Source organism: Eleginops maclovinus, chromosome 20, assembly GCF_036324505.1.
Source record: "Eleginops maclovinus isolate JMC-PN-2008 ecotype Puerto Natales chromosome 20, JC_Emac_rtc_rv5, whole genome shotgun sequence".
NCBI classification, from domain to species: Eukaryota; Metazoa; Chordata; class Actinopteri; order Perciformes; family Eleginopidae; genus Eleginops; species Eleginops maclovinus.
The window spans coordinates 937999-954363 of record NC_086368.1 but is presented as its reverse complement, the minus strand read 5'-3'; the positions used below and the strand labels follow the sequence as shown (position 1 = coordinate 954363).

The following is a 16365-nucleotide window of genomic DNA, read 5'->3' as shown; positions in this document are numbered from 1 at the left end:
TTCATAATTTTAGTAATTGTCCCTGTAAAAGTGGTAATATGTTTCTTTAGAAACAGAGAATCCAGTCCAAAAATGTCTTTTGATTTGGATTTTTTTAAAGAAGAAATTATAGAAATAACTTTGGATTCAGAAGTCTCTGTCAGGGAGAAGACTGACTGTGTGGTATCAATAGATAACAATAGGTTTGCTTTGGTGCCCTGTTTTTTGTCCCTTGTCTTTGCCCAACTCGTTTTCTTTTTAGCTGTCTATGTGTCCCTGTACTAACCGTATCCCTAATAGACCAACAAAAAACAACCTTTCCTGCAAGCTTGGAGGACACTTATGTATGTGAGGTTGTATTTCTTTATCCAGTTTTTGGACCATTGATGAGTTCTTGGAGGCCACTAAGGCTCTATAGTTATCACAAACCCACTGTGATTCAGCACTAATTCTGGTGACTCTCTGCTAACTGTGTGTGTGCATGTGTGTGTGTGTGTGTGTGTGTGTGTGTGTGTGTGTGTGTGTGTGTGTGTGTGTGTGTGTGTGTGTGTGTGTGTGTGTGTGTGTGTTGTGTGTTCGTGTCTTTAAGGGGGCAGTGGGAACAGCTGAGTCTACATTGACTGAAATGACCTGCACAACCCCCCTGTTTTTCTGCCACGTCATCCCCCTTCTCCCACCTTACAATAACGCATTGTCCACAGGCCACTCTGAAGCCAAATGAACCATAGGGGCCCGCAGGGACTCTGAGACCAGTCTGAGAGCACCCAGGGGATAAAGCAGCCAAGAATAGCAACAGGATCAGAACAACTGAATGTTGAAGTCTTCAGCATACAGCAGAAACAGAGCAGTAAGTGGTATGCAATTATTACATTATTTTCTTTTGTTTCCTCATGTTATGCAGGAAGGTAAAATCATGTGGCATTGAAGTGCGTCTGGTGATGATCATTTGCTGTTATACACTTGCCTGGAACACAATAGATTGATACTGCTTTATTACCGATATGTGCCTCAGTTTCAGTGACGGGAATATTATTATTTTTTTGTGTACTAAAACCTGCTTACAATGCAGCATAAGCGGTGTAAGATTAAGGATTGCTCGGATTCTGAACAAGAGACTAGAAGAGTGTATTGCATGATGCAGTATAGTTGTGAACAGTTGTATTATGTAACATGTTAGGTACCTAACATGTTACATAATACAACTGTTCACAACTATACTGCATTTTGTTGTGTGAAAGTCAGAGGTCTTGGTTGCTACCATTCAGATAAACAAAACTATGTGCTTATATTAGTAACGAATAACCTGACATGAGTGGTTAAAAACCTCTTGTAGAACTATCCCAGCAGGCCAACATTCACACAGTGCTGGCAGCCTTCTAAGCAAACATTCCTGTGGTATTATGACCCAACAGCCCACAATGCTTCTCACTAATAAGGAAAAGGGACCCGGGCAGGTCTGCTATTAAAAGTATTTTACATAATAAGATAGTAATACATCATTAGTTATGCAGAATGTGAATGTAAATTCATTTCAGAGTTTAGGATTGTGGTCACATGAAGCGATAGCAAAGATGAATTTGGAGTGTGATGATTATTGGCCACAATGACTAAAGCGAGGATACCATGGTGATGTCGGCACTGGCAGTGGTAGACAGTAGCTTGCATAAACTTTAAAAAATGTAAGATGGAATTTAAATATCAACATTGGAAAAGGAAGTGCAACAATTGCATTTAGTAAAGCGGACTCACAAACCACCAAAAGCATAGTCACTACCTCAGAGTGGCATCCTTACCGTTCTATAAAACAGTAGGCTATATATTTTCAAAACTCCTTAAAGAATACCTTTTGATTGAACAGATGCACATTGCACAGCAGCAATTGTCAGGGAAGCAGAGGAAATGTACAAACCGCTGGCTACGGAGTTTACTTTACACCATTTTTTATTCATGATTTATTTATGGTAATTTTTGGAAGCCACACTGAGCAGACACACAAGTGCACAAGTATGTACTGTACGTTTGTAAAGTTCAGTTAGGCTAATTTACGTGGCAAGTAGTTAGTGATGTTTGCTTTGCTGTCTATTGGCTACCCAACAACTTAACAATAAACTGGGTGACTGCGCTGAAGTCACGCTGTTATTCTCCCTCGTCGGAGACGAAACAAATGCATTTAATACAGATCGATTGTATAAAAAGGTACGAAGATGCAACGCAAACATTATTCAGCAGCTTTGTTAAAGGATTCAAACACGCTACACTGCTCTAGATTTAAAGCATGTTGTATGTGCAAGTGTTTCAGGTTGCTAAATTTACTCCCTCTATACCAGGGGGTGTCAAAATCAATTTCATTGCGGGCCACATTAGCATCATGGTTGCACTCAAAGCGCCTGTGTTAACTTTAAGAAAATATAAATATACATATATAATATATATAAAATAATGTATTATATTACATAATTGCTGCTGCATTGGATATTGGTTTTGGTAATAACTACATCTGAAAGCAGAAATCTAAGGCAAATAATTGCAAGGGAAAATATGCAACCGTTAAAACTGGTGCACGTAAACACAGAAATACTGTATGAGGGTGCACACTTACATTTCTCTGTCTGTTAAATAAATCCCATGAATTTATGAGATTAATTAGCCTTATTGTTTTGTTTTTTTAGATCAAGCACTATCTAAGTATTTATAATTTGAATTTTGAAATATTTGAATAGTCAAGACTTGGTGTGTATCACCTGTCACTCATTATTGTGAGGGATGGGGAGGGGCGGTGAGGAGGAACAGAGAGGAGACAGTGACCGCGGGAGTTTTCCTCCTGCCCTCACAAACTTTACACACGTATTTACAAGTATTTATCGTCTGAATATATAGAAAACAAATTCATAAGCCGCAAGTCAAGACCTCATATCTTTCTCAAATCACAAAAGTGGAAATAACCGTAATGCAAGTAAAAAATAAATAAAAGAAAAACATAAATCCATGTGTGTCTCTGAATGAGACGTAGCGACACCGGAATGTTAACAGAGCGGCACATTCTGTGAGGATCAGTCGTTTTTTGGTTCTGGTTCCAGTGTTTCTTGTTTCTTGTCTCTGTTGCTGAAGCAGACTTTGCTCCGTGTTGGGTGTGCTGTGCTGCTGTCACTAAGCTCTGTCACTCACTGCCTCACTCGACGGACTGAAGTCGCTTCAGTGCGCATGTCACAAAACGAGATGAATTGTGGGACATGTAGTTTATGGGCAATGAGCTTCTGTAAAGTGGCGTGTAGCTGTATGAGTTTGGCACGTATGCTCTATACCAGTGATTTTCAATAGGTGAGGCGCGCCTCCCCTGGGGGGCGCCAAAGAGCCACAGGGGAGGCGCGATGCGTGAAGAATAAATAACATACACATCTGTATGCAGCTCTATTGAGATCGGTAATTGTTTGTGTATTAGCTGTAAAATGCATCTTTGCCTTGTCCCAAGTCAACAGAAGTCAGCAGTAAGGGAGGAGACAGGACCCAGCAAAAAACGTAGGAAATATGATCCTGAGTACTTAAAGTTAGGTTTCACCTAGTCGGGGTCCGAGGCTGCACCTCTGCCGCAGTGTGTGGTCTGCAAGGAGGTGCTGGCAAATGACAGCATGACACCATGCAAACTTCGGCGTCACATTAAAACTAAGCACACGAATTTAGTGAACAAGCCAGTTGAGTATTTTGAGAGGAAGCGTGATGGTTTTCAGTCACAAAAAAGCACAATACAGTCGTTTGGCACGATTAACATGAAGGCGACAGAAGCATCTTATCGTGTCGCGCTACGTATAGCGAAGGCAGGCAAACCCCATAACATCGGCGAAACATTGCTACTCCCTGCAGCTAGATATATGTGTTCAGTGAAGCTGGGAGAAGCAGCTGCTGCTAAACTTGACGTGATCCCTATCTCTGACCATACCATCCAGCGACGAATATCAGACATTGCTTGTGATGTCAAAGAGCAGGTCCTGAACGGTGTTCGTGAAAGCCCCTTCACGCTATTCAACTAGATGAGTCCACTGACGTCGCACACTGTGCTTAATTGATGGTGTACATTTGGTTTATCAAAGAGCTCAGTGTGCAGGAAGATTTTTTGTATTGCGTTCCTCTACCCGCCCGCACAACAGCTGACAAACTTTTCAAGGCCTTGAATAATTTTTACCAGGCTAATTGCCTTGACTGGGGCCGATGTTGTAGCATATATACTGATGGGGCAAGATCGTCACAGCGGTATCGTTAAACATGTACAGGCAGCTGCCCCTGCTGCTGTCTGGAAACACTGCATTATCCATCGCCAGGCATTAGCAACAAAACGGATGCCCCAAGAATTGCGTGCAGTTCTTGATGAGGCCGCCAGGATTGTGAACTTGATTTAATCGCGTGCCTTAAACGCCCGTCGGTTCTCGATCCTCTGCAATGAGATGGGCACTCACTTCCAGCAGCTGCTCCTGCACTCCGACCAGGCTGTGCAATTTGGGCGAGGAAGTCCTCCTCTTCCACACAGAGATTAACTCCCCATTTGCAAAACATCTGGCAGACATGAACTGGCTTGCTATGTTGGCCTATCTCTCCGACATCTTCGATAGGATCAACTCCCTCAACACCTCTCTCCAGGGCAAAGAGTGCCACGTCTTTTCGGCACACGACCAAGTGTCTGGGTTCAGGAAAAAGCTGGACTTGTGGTGTGCTCGTTTTGAACGAGGTTCAGAATGTTCCCAACCCTGGAGGATGTTGCGGAGAAGACAGGGCTGCCTCTCAACTCTGTCCAACCGGTCATCACTGCGCATTTGAATGGGTTGCGTGACCAGTTTGGCGAGTATTTTGGAGAGGACGCAATGGGAAATCAGTGGGTGAGAAATCCGTTCTCTTTCCCAGCCACACCCCGTGATGGACTGAGCCTGCAGGAGGAGGAGGCCCTGATCGAGCTCAGCTCGAATATGGACTTGAAGCAGAGACTTGGAGAAATGCCGATCACGCGTTTCTGGTTGTCTGTGGACAGCGAGTTTCCCCAGATCTCCACAAAGGCTATGAAAGTCTTAATCCCATTCACCTCCACCTACTTGTGTGAGTGTTGGTTTTCCGCACTGACCCTGATTAAAAACAAATACAGATCAAGGCCGCATCGAACACCTCTGCACATCTAAAGCGCGGCCTCATTGTTCCCACTGATATGGACGATTACATTGAAACTCAAAGTTGTGTTGTCTTGAATGCATAAATTGGTTGGGCCATAGTGTTGATTTCGCTCTTGTAGCGCAAATGACGTGAATGGCGTCATTTTGTTTGTTGGTTAAACCTGAGGCTTTATGTGGCTGAAAACATTTAAAAATGTGATGAAAATATGTGAATCTGCTTTGTCTGATAACATGCACTCAATGCAGTTGACTGTTAAATGCTATGTGTTCCTTGAACAACCAGCATTGTCGTTCATTGATCAGAGAGCTGTCAATTGTGCTGATTTTATTTGAGATGGTGTGCATCTCCTTCAAATGTGCGCTTAAGGCCCAGACACACTGTGCCAATTTTTGGACTTGTGGATAGGCCTACTGATGTTCAGTGATTTTGAAAGTAGCCTCAATTAAACCTGCATGAAGTTTGAAGGTATTTGCTGTTGCAAAGATCGTTTATGAATGCACTTTTTAAAAAGTTGTGAAAATAAAATGTCTTCAAATACAATATTAAAAAATATTTACATTTTATCAGTTTTTAATGAAACTCGTCATTGCCTGGAACACACAAAAGATGGCATTTACTGCAGAGGTGTGTGTGGCTTAGGGCAGGCGGACGGGATTTTGGGGAAGGGGGGCCTCGGCTGTCCTTTCCTACTCTAAGGGGAGGCTCACATTCACCCAAATTGAAAACCCCTTCTCTATACAAACAAGCTGTGTCCCCATTCGGAGGCTGCATTCATACACAAGTGACGTCACAGCCGCTAGACAAGGCTGTCCCAATTCCAAGACTCCTCCTCAGCTTCAACACAACACAACTCTTTGACAATACTGCGATATACTGTGGCAATAAATTATCTCAACTCATAGCTACACTTATACTTTTAATCCCAAAATATAACCTTATCAACAAGACAGACATTATGTTGTTCAGGGCGTGGCCAGCTTCAGCTCAACTGAAATTTAAAGCAACAGTCACAGAATCAGCACTTCAGGAACAGGGCTGAAATAGAGGGGGATGAGCATGCTACAATCTGTTTGGTATTTTGAGCAAAACACTTCACAGACATGCTTTGTATAGATATGGCCCCACAATATATTGTTAAAATATAGCATAATAGGAGACCTTTAACATAATACTAAGTAAATGAACAGATTGACATTAGTAAATTGACCCTTCACTCTTTTCTTTTGATTACAGAAGGCAGCCCCCTTGTTTGAGCTGAGGATGTCTCTGATGATGTTGGCACTTGTCTTGGCCGTGGTCTTCATGGGCCCCTCCCCTAACATGGCAGCCCCTACAGGTCTGACGAATGATGACGCTTTTGACCTTGAAAATTACATCCTGAACAGTGAGATGGACTGGGAGAACCAAGATGTCAACATTTACGGAGACAGTTATGATTATGATGACTTGGACCAAGAGGTGAGGAGCGGATGAAATAGGGTTGATACGTTATAAATTTGTACAATGAATAGTAAGGAGAACAAGTACTTTGAAATCCCAATGCTTTTGCCAAACAGTGTCCTCAGTGTCCATCCTTCTGATGAGAAGAGAAAGGAGCTGATCAAAATGCTGAGAATGCAAATTGCCTTTAATAATAAACTCATTGAGGTAATTGTGACTTTGGTCATGGGATTCCCTCTAAGGTGACATACACCCTAAACAATAAGACCATTGGTTACTTAATAAAATTGTGGCAACAAAGTGACAATTAATATAATTGATTAAAATGTAAGTTCAACAACTTTGATTAAAAAATTATTGAATAAATTGACAAAATTAAAAAAAAAAAAAATCTACAAGTTAACTAAGTTAACTTACACTCAAATAAAAAAAACAGTTTAAATAGCACTTAATCAAACATTATACATTATGAATTTATGTGCAAGGGACACTAAACATAGCTAGCTGCAGTACAACTACATAGTTTGGAGACATCCATGTATCAGATATAAGGCCACACATATCGTTTGGTCTTTAACCACAAGAGAACAGTAATAACAATAATTTCTTTTTTTTATACCACACACCCCATATTTCACCAGATGAAAAATAAAACCATATTAGGAAAAGTCATAAAATAAAGGATGTAGATTTTTTCTTTAAATAAAGTTACACGTAATTGAAAATGCTGGGGGGGGGGGGGGGGGGGGGGGGGCCTTTGCGGTTCTAGTGTTGGAAGTGATTACGGTTTCCGTTAGCCGGTAAATACCCATTTTTAACTGGTAAACTGTGTAAAAAACTGGTAACTTCAAAACCTGCCGGTCAAAATGTCCGGTAATAATGCTCATACACTTACAGATATTTGTGTTTTGACATCTACATTACTGGTGCTGCGTCATGACATCACTGTTTACTTCACTTATTTTCTCCCCAACGCCGCTCACAACAACAACACTCGGGGACTGCGTCGGGTCGTTGATCATGTTGCTTTTGTCATACGAAGCCAGATTGAATTAAAGAACTACTTCTCAAACCTTATACTTCTCTCCAGAGAGCCGTGGTTCAGCGGCATTTACCGCCCGCTGCAGTGCTGCTCCTCCACTCATAGGCGCCGATACCGTGGGTGCTTCGGGGCCCGAGCACCCACGGAGATTGCCGAGCACCCACGGAGATTTAACCGCACACACGGAGATTGTCGTGGGTCGGGCTTTAAACTTTTTAGAGCACCCACCGGCAGAAACATAAATCGGCGCCTATGCCTCCACTGGCGTTTAGTCTGCCGTTAGCTCGCAGCAGTGGCCGCTGGAAAGTATGACTGTATGTCTGACTGTCACACAAGCAGCTGATGCATACCCCCCATCCCCATCAGTGTATGTGGTTCAGTCTGAATTGACGCTGTTTGGCATCAAAACGATGTTATGAAAGTTTGTCTGGTATAAGACAGGTGTTGTTAGCTTAGCAGCTGAAGCTAATCTGATTACATTGACTACTTGTTGCTATGTCAGTGGTTCCCAAACTTTTTCTGCTGGGACCCCCTTTAAGACCTAAACATATTTTGGAGCCCCCCCTAAACACCGAAACTTTTAGTTTCTTGAAAATGTATTTTGAAATTCACGCAAACAGTACAAATAAACAATAAGGGCATAATCACCATTACAAGACACTTCAAAGTAACATTTATTCATGTGTTTTGTGTGCAACAGCACTGTTTTAACAACTTTGCAACTGCAACTTCTCTTCTTGAGTGACAAAATAACAAAAAAAGTAACTTACATTTACTTTTAAATTGTACAACTTTGAACCTATTTCATCTTTTTAACATCTGCACTGAATTTGAAAAAATACCCCAGATTTGTTTTTTCATAAAATATTTCATACATCTCAGTGACTAGTGTGGGCTTGCTTTGAACTGCAGATCTTTTCAAATCGTGGTGGCAACTGTGAGATGGCCACCCTCAGTTCATTCTCAATGTCCAGCTTTGACCTGTATTTGGTCTTTATGGAGGCCACTGCAGAAAAGCCCACCTCACAAAGATAAGACGTGGCAAAAGGGAGTAATACTGCCATTGCCTTTCCACCCAATAGTGGGTAGTCCTCCTCCACCCCAATCCAAAATGCAGTCAGTAACTTGGCCTGAAACTGCAGTTTCAGTGTGGAGTCTGATGTGATATCAATGAACTGCTCCTCTTCAGCAGTGCTGAAGTCAGTAGGTGCGGCTGCAGTGAAGGGGTCTAGGATCCAGTCATATTGTGCTGAATCCTTCACTGAAAAATACCTCTGAAAATGTTGTTGTAGGGCAGAGATGTGTGCTCTCATACAAGGCACGATTGTGTTCTAAATGTTGTTGGATTCAAGAAAAGCATGAAGGTTCTGAAATGAGTCTATGTTTCCCTCCCCAATTTTCCGCTCCCACATTTCCAATTTCCTTGAAAATGATTTTATTTTATCTGCAAGATGCGGAAGGTGGGTGTTGGTTCCTTGCATCTGCAGATTTAGTTTTCATTTAATTTCTGGAACATGTCACTGAGGTAGGCAACTTTCGTAAGAAAATTTTCATCACTGTAATTAACCGCGAGGTCATGACCCTCCTCCTCCAAAAAAATCCGAATTTCCTCCCGCAGCTCAAATACCCTGGACAGAACCTTCCCACGTGACAACCATCGCGCTTCGCTGTGAAACAAAACAGCTGTGTGATTGGATCCCATTTCCTCGCATAGCGCAGAGAAAAGTCGGGCCTTAACAGGGCGCGTTTTGATGTAGTTCACTGTGGCAATGACGTCCGTCATCACCTCGTTCAATTCGGGACTCAGCTGTTTAGAAGCCAACGCTTCTCGATGGATCATACAGTGAGTCCAATGAACGTTGGGCGACACACGCTTTATGAGCGCTTGGAGCCCGTTGAACAGGTCCTCTTTCATGTCCCCTGCAGCAATGAATCGGACGTATGTGATTAATAAACAGTCCTTGTTGCTGTCGGTGGCTTCATCCACCTGCAGAGCAAACCGGGTGCTTGCACGCACCATATCGTTGACCTGCTCCGCTATGTCACTTGACATATCAAGTATGCGTCTCCCAACAGTGTTGTTAGAGAGAGGAATCACTTTTAACTTGTTTGCTGTTGCCTCGTCAATCATAGTGGCAACCATATCGATAGCACAGGGCAGTATCAGTTCCTCAGCTATTGAGTGTGGTTTTTTGCACTGTGCGACACGGTAGGCCACTTTATAGGAGGCAAGCTGAGCATTGGCAGGGACAGACGCAGATTTTACGAAACTAGTCTGTTGGATACGACAGTTATTTAATTTTCTCTGAAAGAAATCAGCCGGCTTGTCTTTATGCTCAGGGTGTGTGGTCTCCAGGTGACGTTTAAGCTTGCTGGGTTTTAGACTGTCAGCGGCTAGCACTCTTAAACATAGAACACACTGCGGTCTTTCCTCACCACCTACCAGCGTACTAGTGAAGCCCAGCCCGATGTACACCTCGTCATATCTCCTCGTCTTTTTCTGAGTCGGAGTGCTTGATGGCTCGTACTGTAAACTAGGCTTACGCTCGATTGGACCCGCTGTTAAAAACTTTTCCATTTTAAAATGTTCAGTTCTCAGACTCACGCATGGCTACTGTTATCAAAACGTTTTTGGGAAACGCACCCCAGGGTGAGTGGTCCGTTAGTTAAGGTGGTATAGGCTCATGGTGGCATGTAGACTAAACAACTGTATTACGTGCCACCTTAACAACAGACGCGGTTCTGCAGTTCACGCAAACCGTACCCCTCCCCCGCGACCCCCCTGCAATAACTCCGCGACCCCCTAGGGGGGCGCGACCCACACTTTGGGAACCACTGTGCTATGTTATTGTGGCATAAAGCGGCAACAACAACAACTGCGGGATATTTTACCGGCGAAGAACCAGAGCAAGAAAAAATCATAGCGGAAACCCTGGTGGGTAGAGGTCTGTAAATGGGGTGGCCGGCTAGTTTAAGTAAGCTAGTGCACTACAAAATACTCACCAGGTGTTGTCACTGTAAACCACACACAGCAAACAAGTAACTTACTCATGCTCCCCAGAGCCCTCAACCACAGCAAACAGTAGCTAGTAGTGGGCAGATCGATCTAAAATATCGATGTATCGATACCAGCGTTGGTATCAGTATCGATCAATACTTGCGCGATGAGATCGATACTTAAGTTTCAGTTTCTCTTTTATAGATTCAGTACCAGGGGTGTAGTGGGCGTTGGACGCGGGGGTACGCCGTCCACCCACTTCTCCCGACGTGATATATAAAAAAATAATAAATATAAAATAGCTTAGGCTACAACTAAAAAAAAAAATAAAAAAAATAGCTTACAACTCAAATGTAAATCCGGAGATATTGGCAATGGTGAGAACAACCTACATAGGCTACATAAGACATCCCCAGTATGCCGTGACCTATATTGGCTACGACATGAACATAACATGAACATTCGATAATCGCCATCAACCTGACACTTAAAACAAGACAAAAAAAAAACAACGAGAACGTGGATGTGATGAAGCTGAATATATGTATGGCTTTTTGGGTGGGAGTGTGTGTGTGTGTGTGTGTGTGTGTGTGTGTGTGTGTGTGTGTGTGTGTGTGTGTGTGTGTGTGTGTGTTTGGGGGGTGACGTCACAAATAGCGTACCCTCACAAATCCCCACTATACCACTGTTCAGTACACTTCTGCCTTTATATCATAGTGGTTTTGCATGTGCACACACCGCTCATCTCCCTCTGCCCCTCCTCTGCTTTACTGTGAGTGTTGCCGCCGTGCAGTCACGTGACCCAGCAGTGCGCTGATAGCTGCATGATGGCAGAGAGGAAAAGGAGCGCTGTTTGGTTTTATTTAGTTGCATATCAAAACACTGCAAGCTGCAATTTTTGCAGAAAAAATAAATAAATACTGTGGCAACACCACAAATGTAAACAAACACCTGAAAACCCACCCTAAAGAGACCTTAATTTTCATTCAAATGCGAGCACCGTCCCCTGGGGGGCCCCGTACTGCAGATGATGGTGTCTGATTGACCCCCTCCTCACGTACTGTGGACGGTTATTGAGGTAGTCCAGGATCCAGGAGGTGAGGTGCTGATCCACCCCCGAGAGCTGCAGCTTGTCTCCCAGGAGCAGGGGCTGCATGTGTTGAAGGCACTGGAGAAATAAAAAAAACATGATCTTCACAGTGCCCCCAGCCTTCTCCAAGTGGGAGACCTTTGCAGCAGGAAAATAACGGCAAACTGCAGCGGGTCCATCGATGGTCTCACAATGGGCCGAAGGTGGCCAAGGACTTGCCTCTCCAGGGTCTTCATCAGCTGTGATGTCAGCCGGTAGCTGTTGAAGTCCTTGGGGTGGGGGTCTTTGGCACGGGTACCACACAGGATGCCTTCCACAGTAGTGGTACCCTGCCTTGCTTCTCTTCTGGAAAGAAGGAGATAAACCAAGTTTGTGGAAAACAGCAGTTGTTCTCCCATTCAATAAGCCAGGGAAAGCTAAGCTAACCTTAGTAACTACAAACCAATATCTTCTACATCACACATATATAAATGGATGGAAAAGACCATTGTTCCACATGTACTGGAACAGAAAGGGTTGTTGAGTAGTTTTCAGAGTGGATTTCATGCTGGCAAACTAAAACATGAAGAAGTGTGGAAAACATAGTGGACCTAGATGATTCCCAACACATTTGAAAATGAACACATATGTAAATCATTTATTTTTGCCTTCACAGTCACTGAATCTCAGCACAAATTAACATTAACAATAAAGATGTATGCTAAGTAGGTTATTGCTTTTCTGGATATTTGTCAAGGAACATCTTTTTTAGACACTGCATGTTGATTTATTTTATTTTTAACTGTAGCATTGCTATGTAAGACTCAATACACAATACAATTATGTATGTAAAACTATATTTTCAACGAGGAGTAGAAGAAATACAAATAGAGGAATGATTATTTCAATTTAACAAGGCGGGATTTATTAAACAACAAGACTTTAACCAAACCCCTCACCCACACCGGTGAAACACAATGTCTTTCAACTCTTTCAACGAAATTAAAGTTGAAAAAGGAATAAAGTAATTAAACAAAAATAGAGCTCTGAAGGTAAACAAACATAATAAACCAATGTTCTACCCGGGTAGTCATGGTTTTGTTGGTTAGACCCGGTGGAACCAATGCAAAAAAGTCCTTTGCTGTAAATAAATTCCATTGCTGTTCTTGTGAGGTCTAATATTAACACAATGTGCTCCATCTGAATTCTTCTTGTTCTTCTTTTTCTTCTTCTTTGGTGGTGGTGTGTTGGAAGAGGGAAGAGGGGTTTTTGAAACTTTATTTTTGGAACGTTATTTCGTTCTTTTTTTTCTACTGTGTTTAATTGTATGATCATTTGTTGGGTTATTTGTAGGTTAGTTGGTTTTCACGGGTGGTTTTCCCGTGCCTCGTGGCGGGGATGACGTCCTCCGGGACGCCATTGGTGTCTCTGAGACACGGAGTGCGGTTGGTGGCTCAGGCCTCCAGGACCGTGGAGCAGGTGCTGCTGGCTGTGGGGGATCAGGTCGGTCATGAAAACATATCTTATACTTCCCGCATGAATAAAGCGGTCGTGGTCTTTCTAAAAGACCAGAAATACGTCACGGAACTCATGGAGAGCGGATTAACCCTAGATGAGGAATTTACTCAAGTTTCACCGCTGGCGACACCTTCCACGCCGATCACCGTTTCCGGCGTTCCTCCGTTCATACCGAATGAAGCGCTGGAACGGGAGCTGAAGCGGTTTGGTAAGATTGCCAGTAATCTCCGCACTGATGCTCTCGGGTGTAAAGACAAAAAACTGAAACATGTTCAATCTCTGCGAGACAAGCGTTCATGTTTCTGAATTGTCCCACTCAGACACTCGATGTGTCTTTCCGTGTGAGACACGAAGATGGTTTCTACATGGTGTATGCCAGCTCTGGGAACGTTAAGTGTTTTGAGTGTGGGGAGTTGGGTCACAAACGCATTGCATGTCCACATAGACGGCACACCGCTCCGCCTGGTGCATCTGGGGCAGCTGATCCCGGGGCGGTTGAGCCCGACACGGGCCCCGGTGCGGGAACCAGTGCCGCGGGTGCTGCGGCTGCACCTGCCGGGGCCCCGGAGGCTGCGGACTTAGTATAGATGAGTGTTGTGAGAGAACAAACCGGGACGGTGGAGAGTGTGGTGAGTGGAGCTAAAAATGTGGGTACAGGTAAAAGGGTAGCAGGACAGGTGAGGACTGGTGCTGTGAGACAGGTGGAGGCTGTTGACACACAGCAGGAGCTGCCGGCTGGCTCTGATCAGCAAGAAGAGCTGATACAGGCTCCAGAAAACAGTGAGGTAGCAGAGATGGACACAGACGGTGAGGGGGATTCTGACATTGTTTCTGTTGCAGATAGTGTCTCTCAGAATACGGATTTATATTCTTTGGAAGAGATTGATGTCTTTTTGAATGAGTCTTTTGGCAAGTCAGTGGAAGTGAGGGATTTTTTTCCTGACACTAATAAGTTTCTTCAGACAGTGAGCACTCTCCAGAAAATTGTAGGGATGGATCTGTTGGATGAAAAGAAACGATATCGTCTCAGAAAACATGTCACTGCTATGAAAAAAGGTGCAAGAGGAAGCAAAAGAGGGAAGCAACTGAAAAAGTCTAGATAATTTCAACATGATCATGCAACACTGGGTGTCTCCTCTCTGCTGTGTGTACCTGTCGGTTCTCTTTCTCTGTGTCTTTCCTCTAATGCAGGCTTTGAGGGTTGCTTCTTTAAACATTAACGGGGGTAGAAGTGCTCAGAAAATGGCTTTAGTGTCAGAGGTTTTCGATCAGAAAAAATTAGATGTGATCTTACTGCAGGAAACTCACAGTGACAGCCTGAATGAGACAGACTGGGGAATGTGGTGGGGGTGTCAGTATGTACTCAGTCATGGCTCTAACCTTAGTGCTGGAGTAGCTGTTTTATTCTCCCCCTCTTTAAATGTTAAGCTTGTTTCCAGCACGGAGATAGTGGCAGGTAGAGTCTTGATGGTGAAAGTGGAACTTACAGTTTATTTTCACTGTTATTCGTATTTACGCACCACATTGAGGCTCTGAACGCTTATCTTTGTTTCAGGTACTAAAAGACAAGCTAGACACAAGTGCACAGGGGGAGTGTGTTATACTGGGGTGGGACTGGAACGCTTACACCAATGTCACTTTAGACAGAATATGACAAGAGCCTCATCCTCAGTCTTCCTTTTTATTGTCACACGTGATCAGAGAGGCTGACTTAGAGGATGTGTGGAGGATGAAACATCCCTTGGTTAAACAATACACCTGGGTGAGAAAGCTAGTTGGAGGCGTTAGTGCAGCCCATAGACTGTATATATAGATGGACAGAGTGGCTCCATTTAGCTGTGTTCTATAGAATTGAAGCAACCGAGGCGACGCCATCTTTGAAAATTTGGAGCCAGTTCGAAGTACGCTTGCGCAGTAGAATCTGAAGCATGCGCAGTGAAGAGGAGGTCGCGATCAGACCCGCCCACTCATCGAGTGAAACACGCCCCTTATCGAGTGAAACACGCCCCCTTCTCCGTCCGTTCCCCACCACACACACAGGCCGAGTCCGACTCTCTGGGGCTAAACTGGCTGAAACTACAGTGCCCAGTTCGGTCTGGGTATTTGGATTTTCTCCGGTAAGTGTAACGTATGTAAAACAAACATACATACATAAAATAAACTGACAATATACTGACAATGATTAGACTAGTTCTATCTTTAAATTAATAATGCATAGTACCGCTGAATGCTGAGGTAAATTAACCTGGTAACGTAACGTAACAGATTGCCAACTAGATCGCTATTCCTGGCACAATGTCAAATAAGAGACATAAATAATAACAATAATAACCATCCTTCTACCTAATGTCACTAAGAATAATGTTATTTGTTCATTTCACCTCATGTATTTCACAGAGCACGTCAAACACCCTCATCGCAAAGCCAGCTGTGACAGCTGTCATTAAATATTCAGCCTAGAATATTTAAACGTTAACGTTAACTTTTTTCTCATTAGAAATCTCGATGTTTCGAGCGTCTTCAACATACAAATCTATCTGTTTTTCGTTGGTATATGACCATAATCCTTTCAAGGATGTCCGAAAATCTATAGATTACTGTCAAATTCAGTTAACTTTCTAACGTTAGCGGCTAAGCTATCACTACCGTCATTTTAATGAGTTCGCTAGCTAATATTAAGTTAATATTCACTTACCGAAAAAACTGCACAGAGCTCCCCTGAGATGGCCTGTTAGTGCAATCAACAGCACAACACGACATGACTGTCAATATATAAATGTAAAGTAATAACAGCAAATAAAACCAATATGAGTTGCCTGACAAAAGAACACCACTACAGCCGAGCCTACAGCTACTCTGAATGAAATGAAATGTTGAAGGAGGTTGCTAGCGGCTGCACTGTCAATCAAAGTGTAACCACGCCCCTTTTATATTTATTAAAATAACATTAAAGAAAATAATTTCTCGGGAAAAAGAAAAATGGTGTGATGTGAAGCACCTTGAAAGCTATTTTTTCGAATAAAAAGTTGTGGATGCAAAATTTGTTTTAGGTGAGAAAAGTGACATAGAAAGTTGGTTACTTGCCCATTGAAAATACATGGGAATGGGCGGAGCTACGCATTGTACTGCAGCCAGCCACCAGGGGGCTCTGGACTAGCGCTTGCTTCA

The 16365-nt window shown here is 43.2% G+C and overlaps 1 protein-coding gene across 2 annotated transcripts in view; it reads left to right on the top strand.

Annotated features, from left to right (window-relative positions):
* The first annotated feature begins 686 nt into the window (after positions 1 to 686).
* Positions 687 to 16365, top strand: part of optc (opticin) — a 37490-nt gene continuing 21811 nt past the window's right edge. Inside the window, exons 1-2 of one of the 2 annotated variants that reach the window (XM_063910770.1) lie at positions 687 to 833; positions 6364 to 6588. In XM_063910770.1, the coding sequence (XP_063766840.1) occupies positions 6391 to 6588 (198 nt within the window). In that variant the 5' untranslated portion in view covers positions 687 to 833; positions 6364 to 6390. The remainder of the gene's footprint in view (positions 834 to 6363; positions 6589 to 16365) is intronic. The other variant, XM_063910769.1, reaches the window with a different exon arrangement.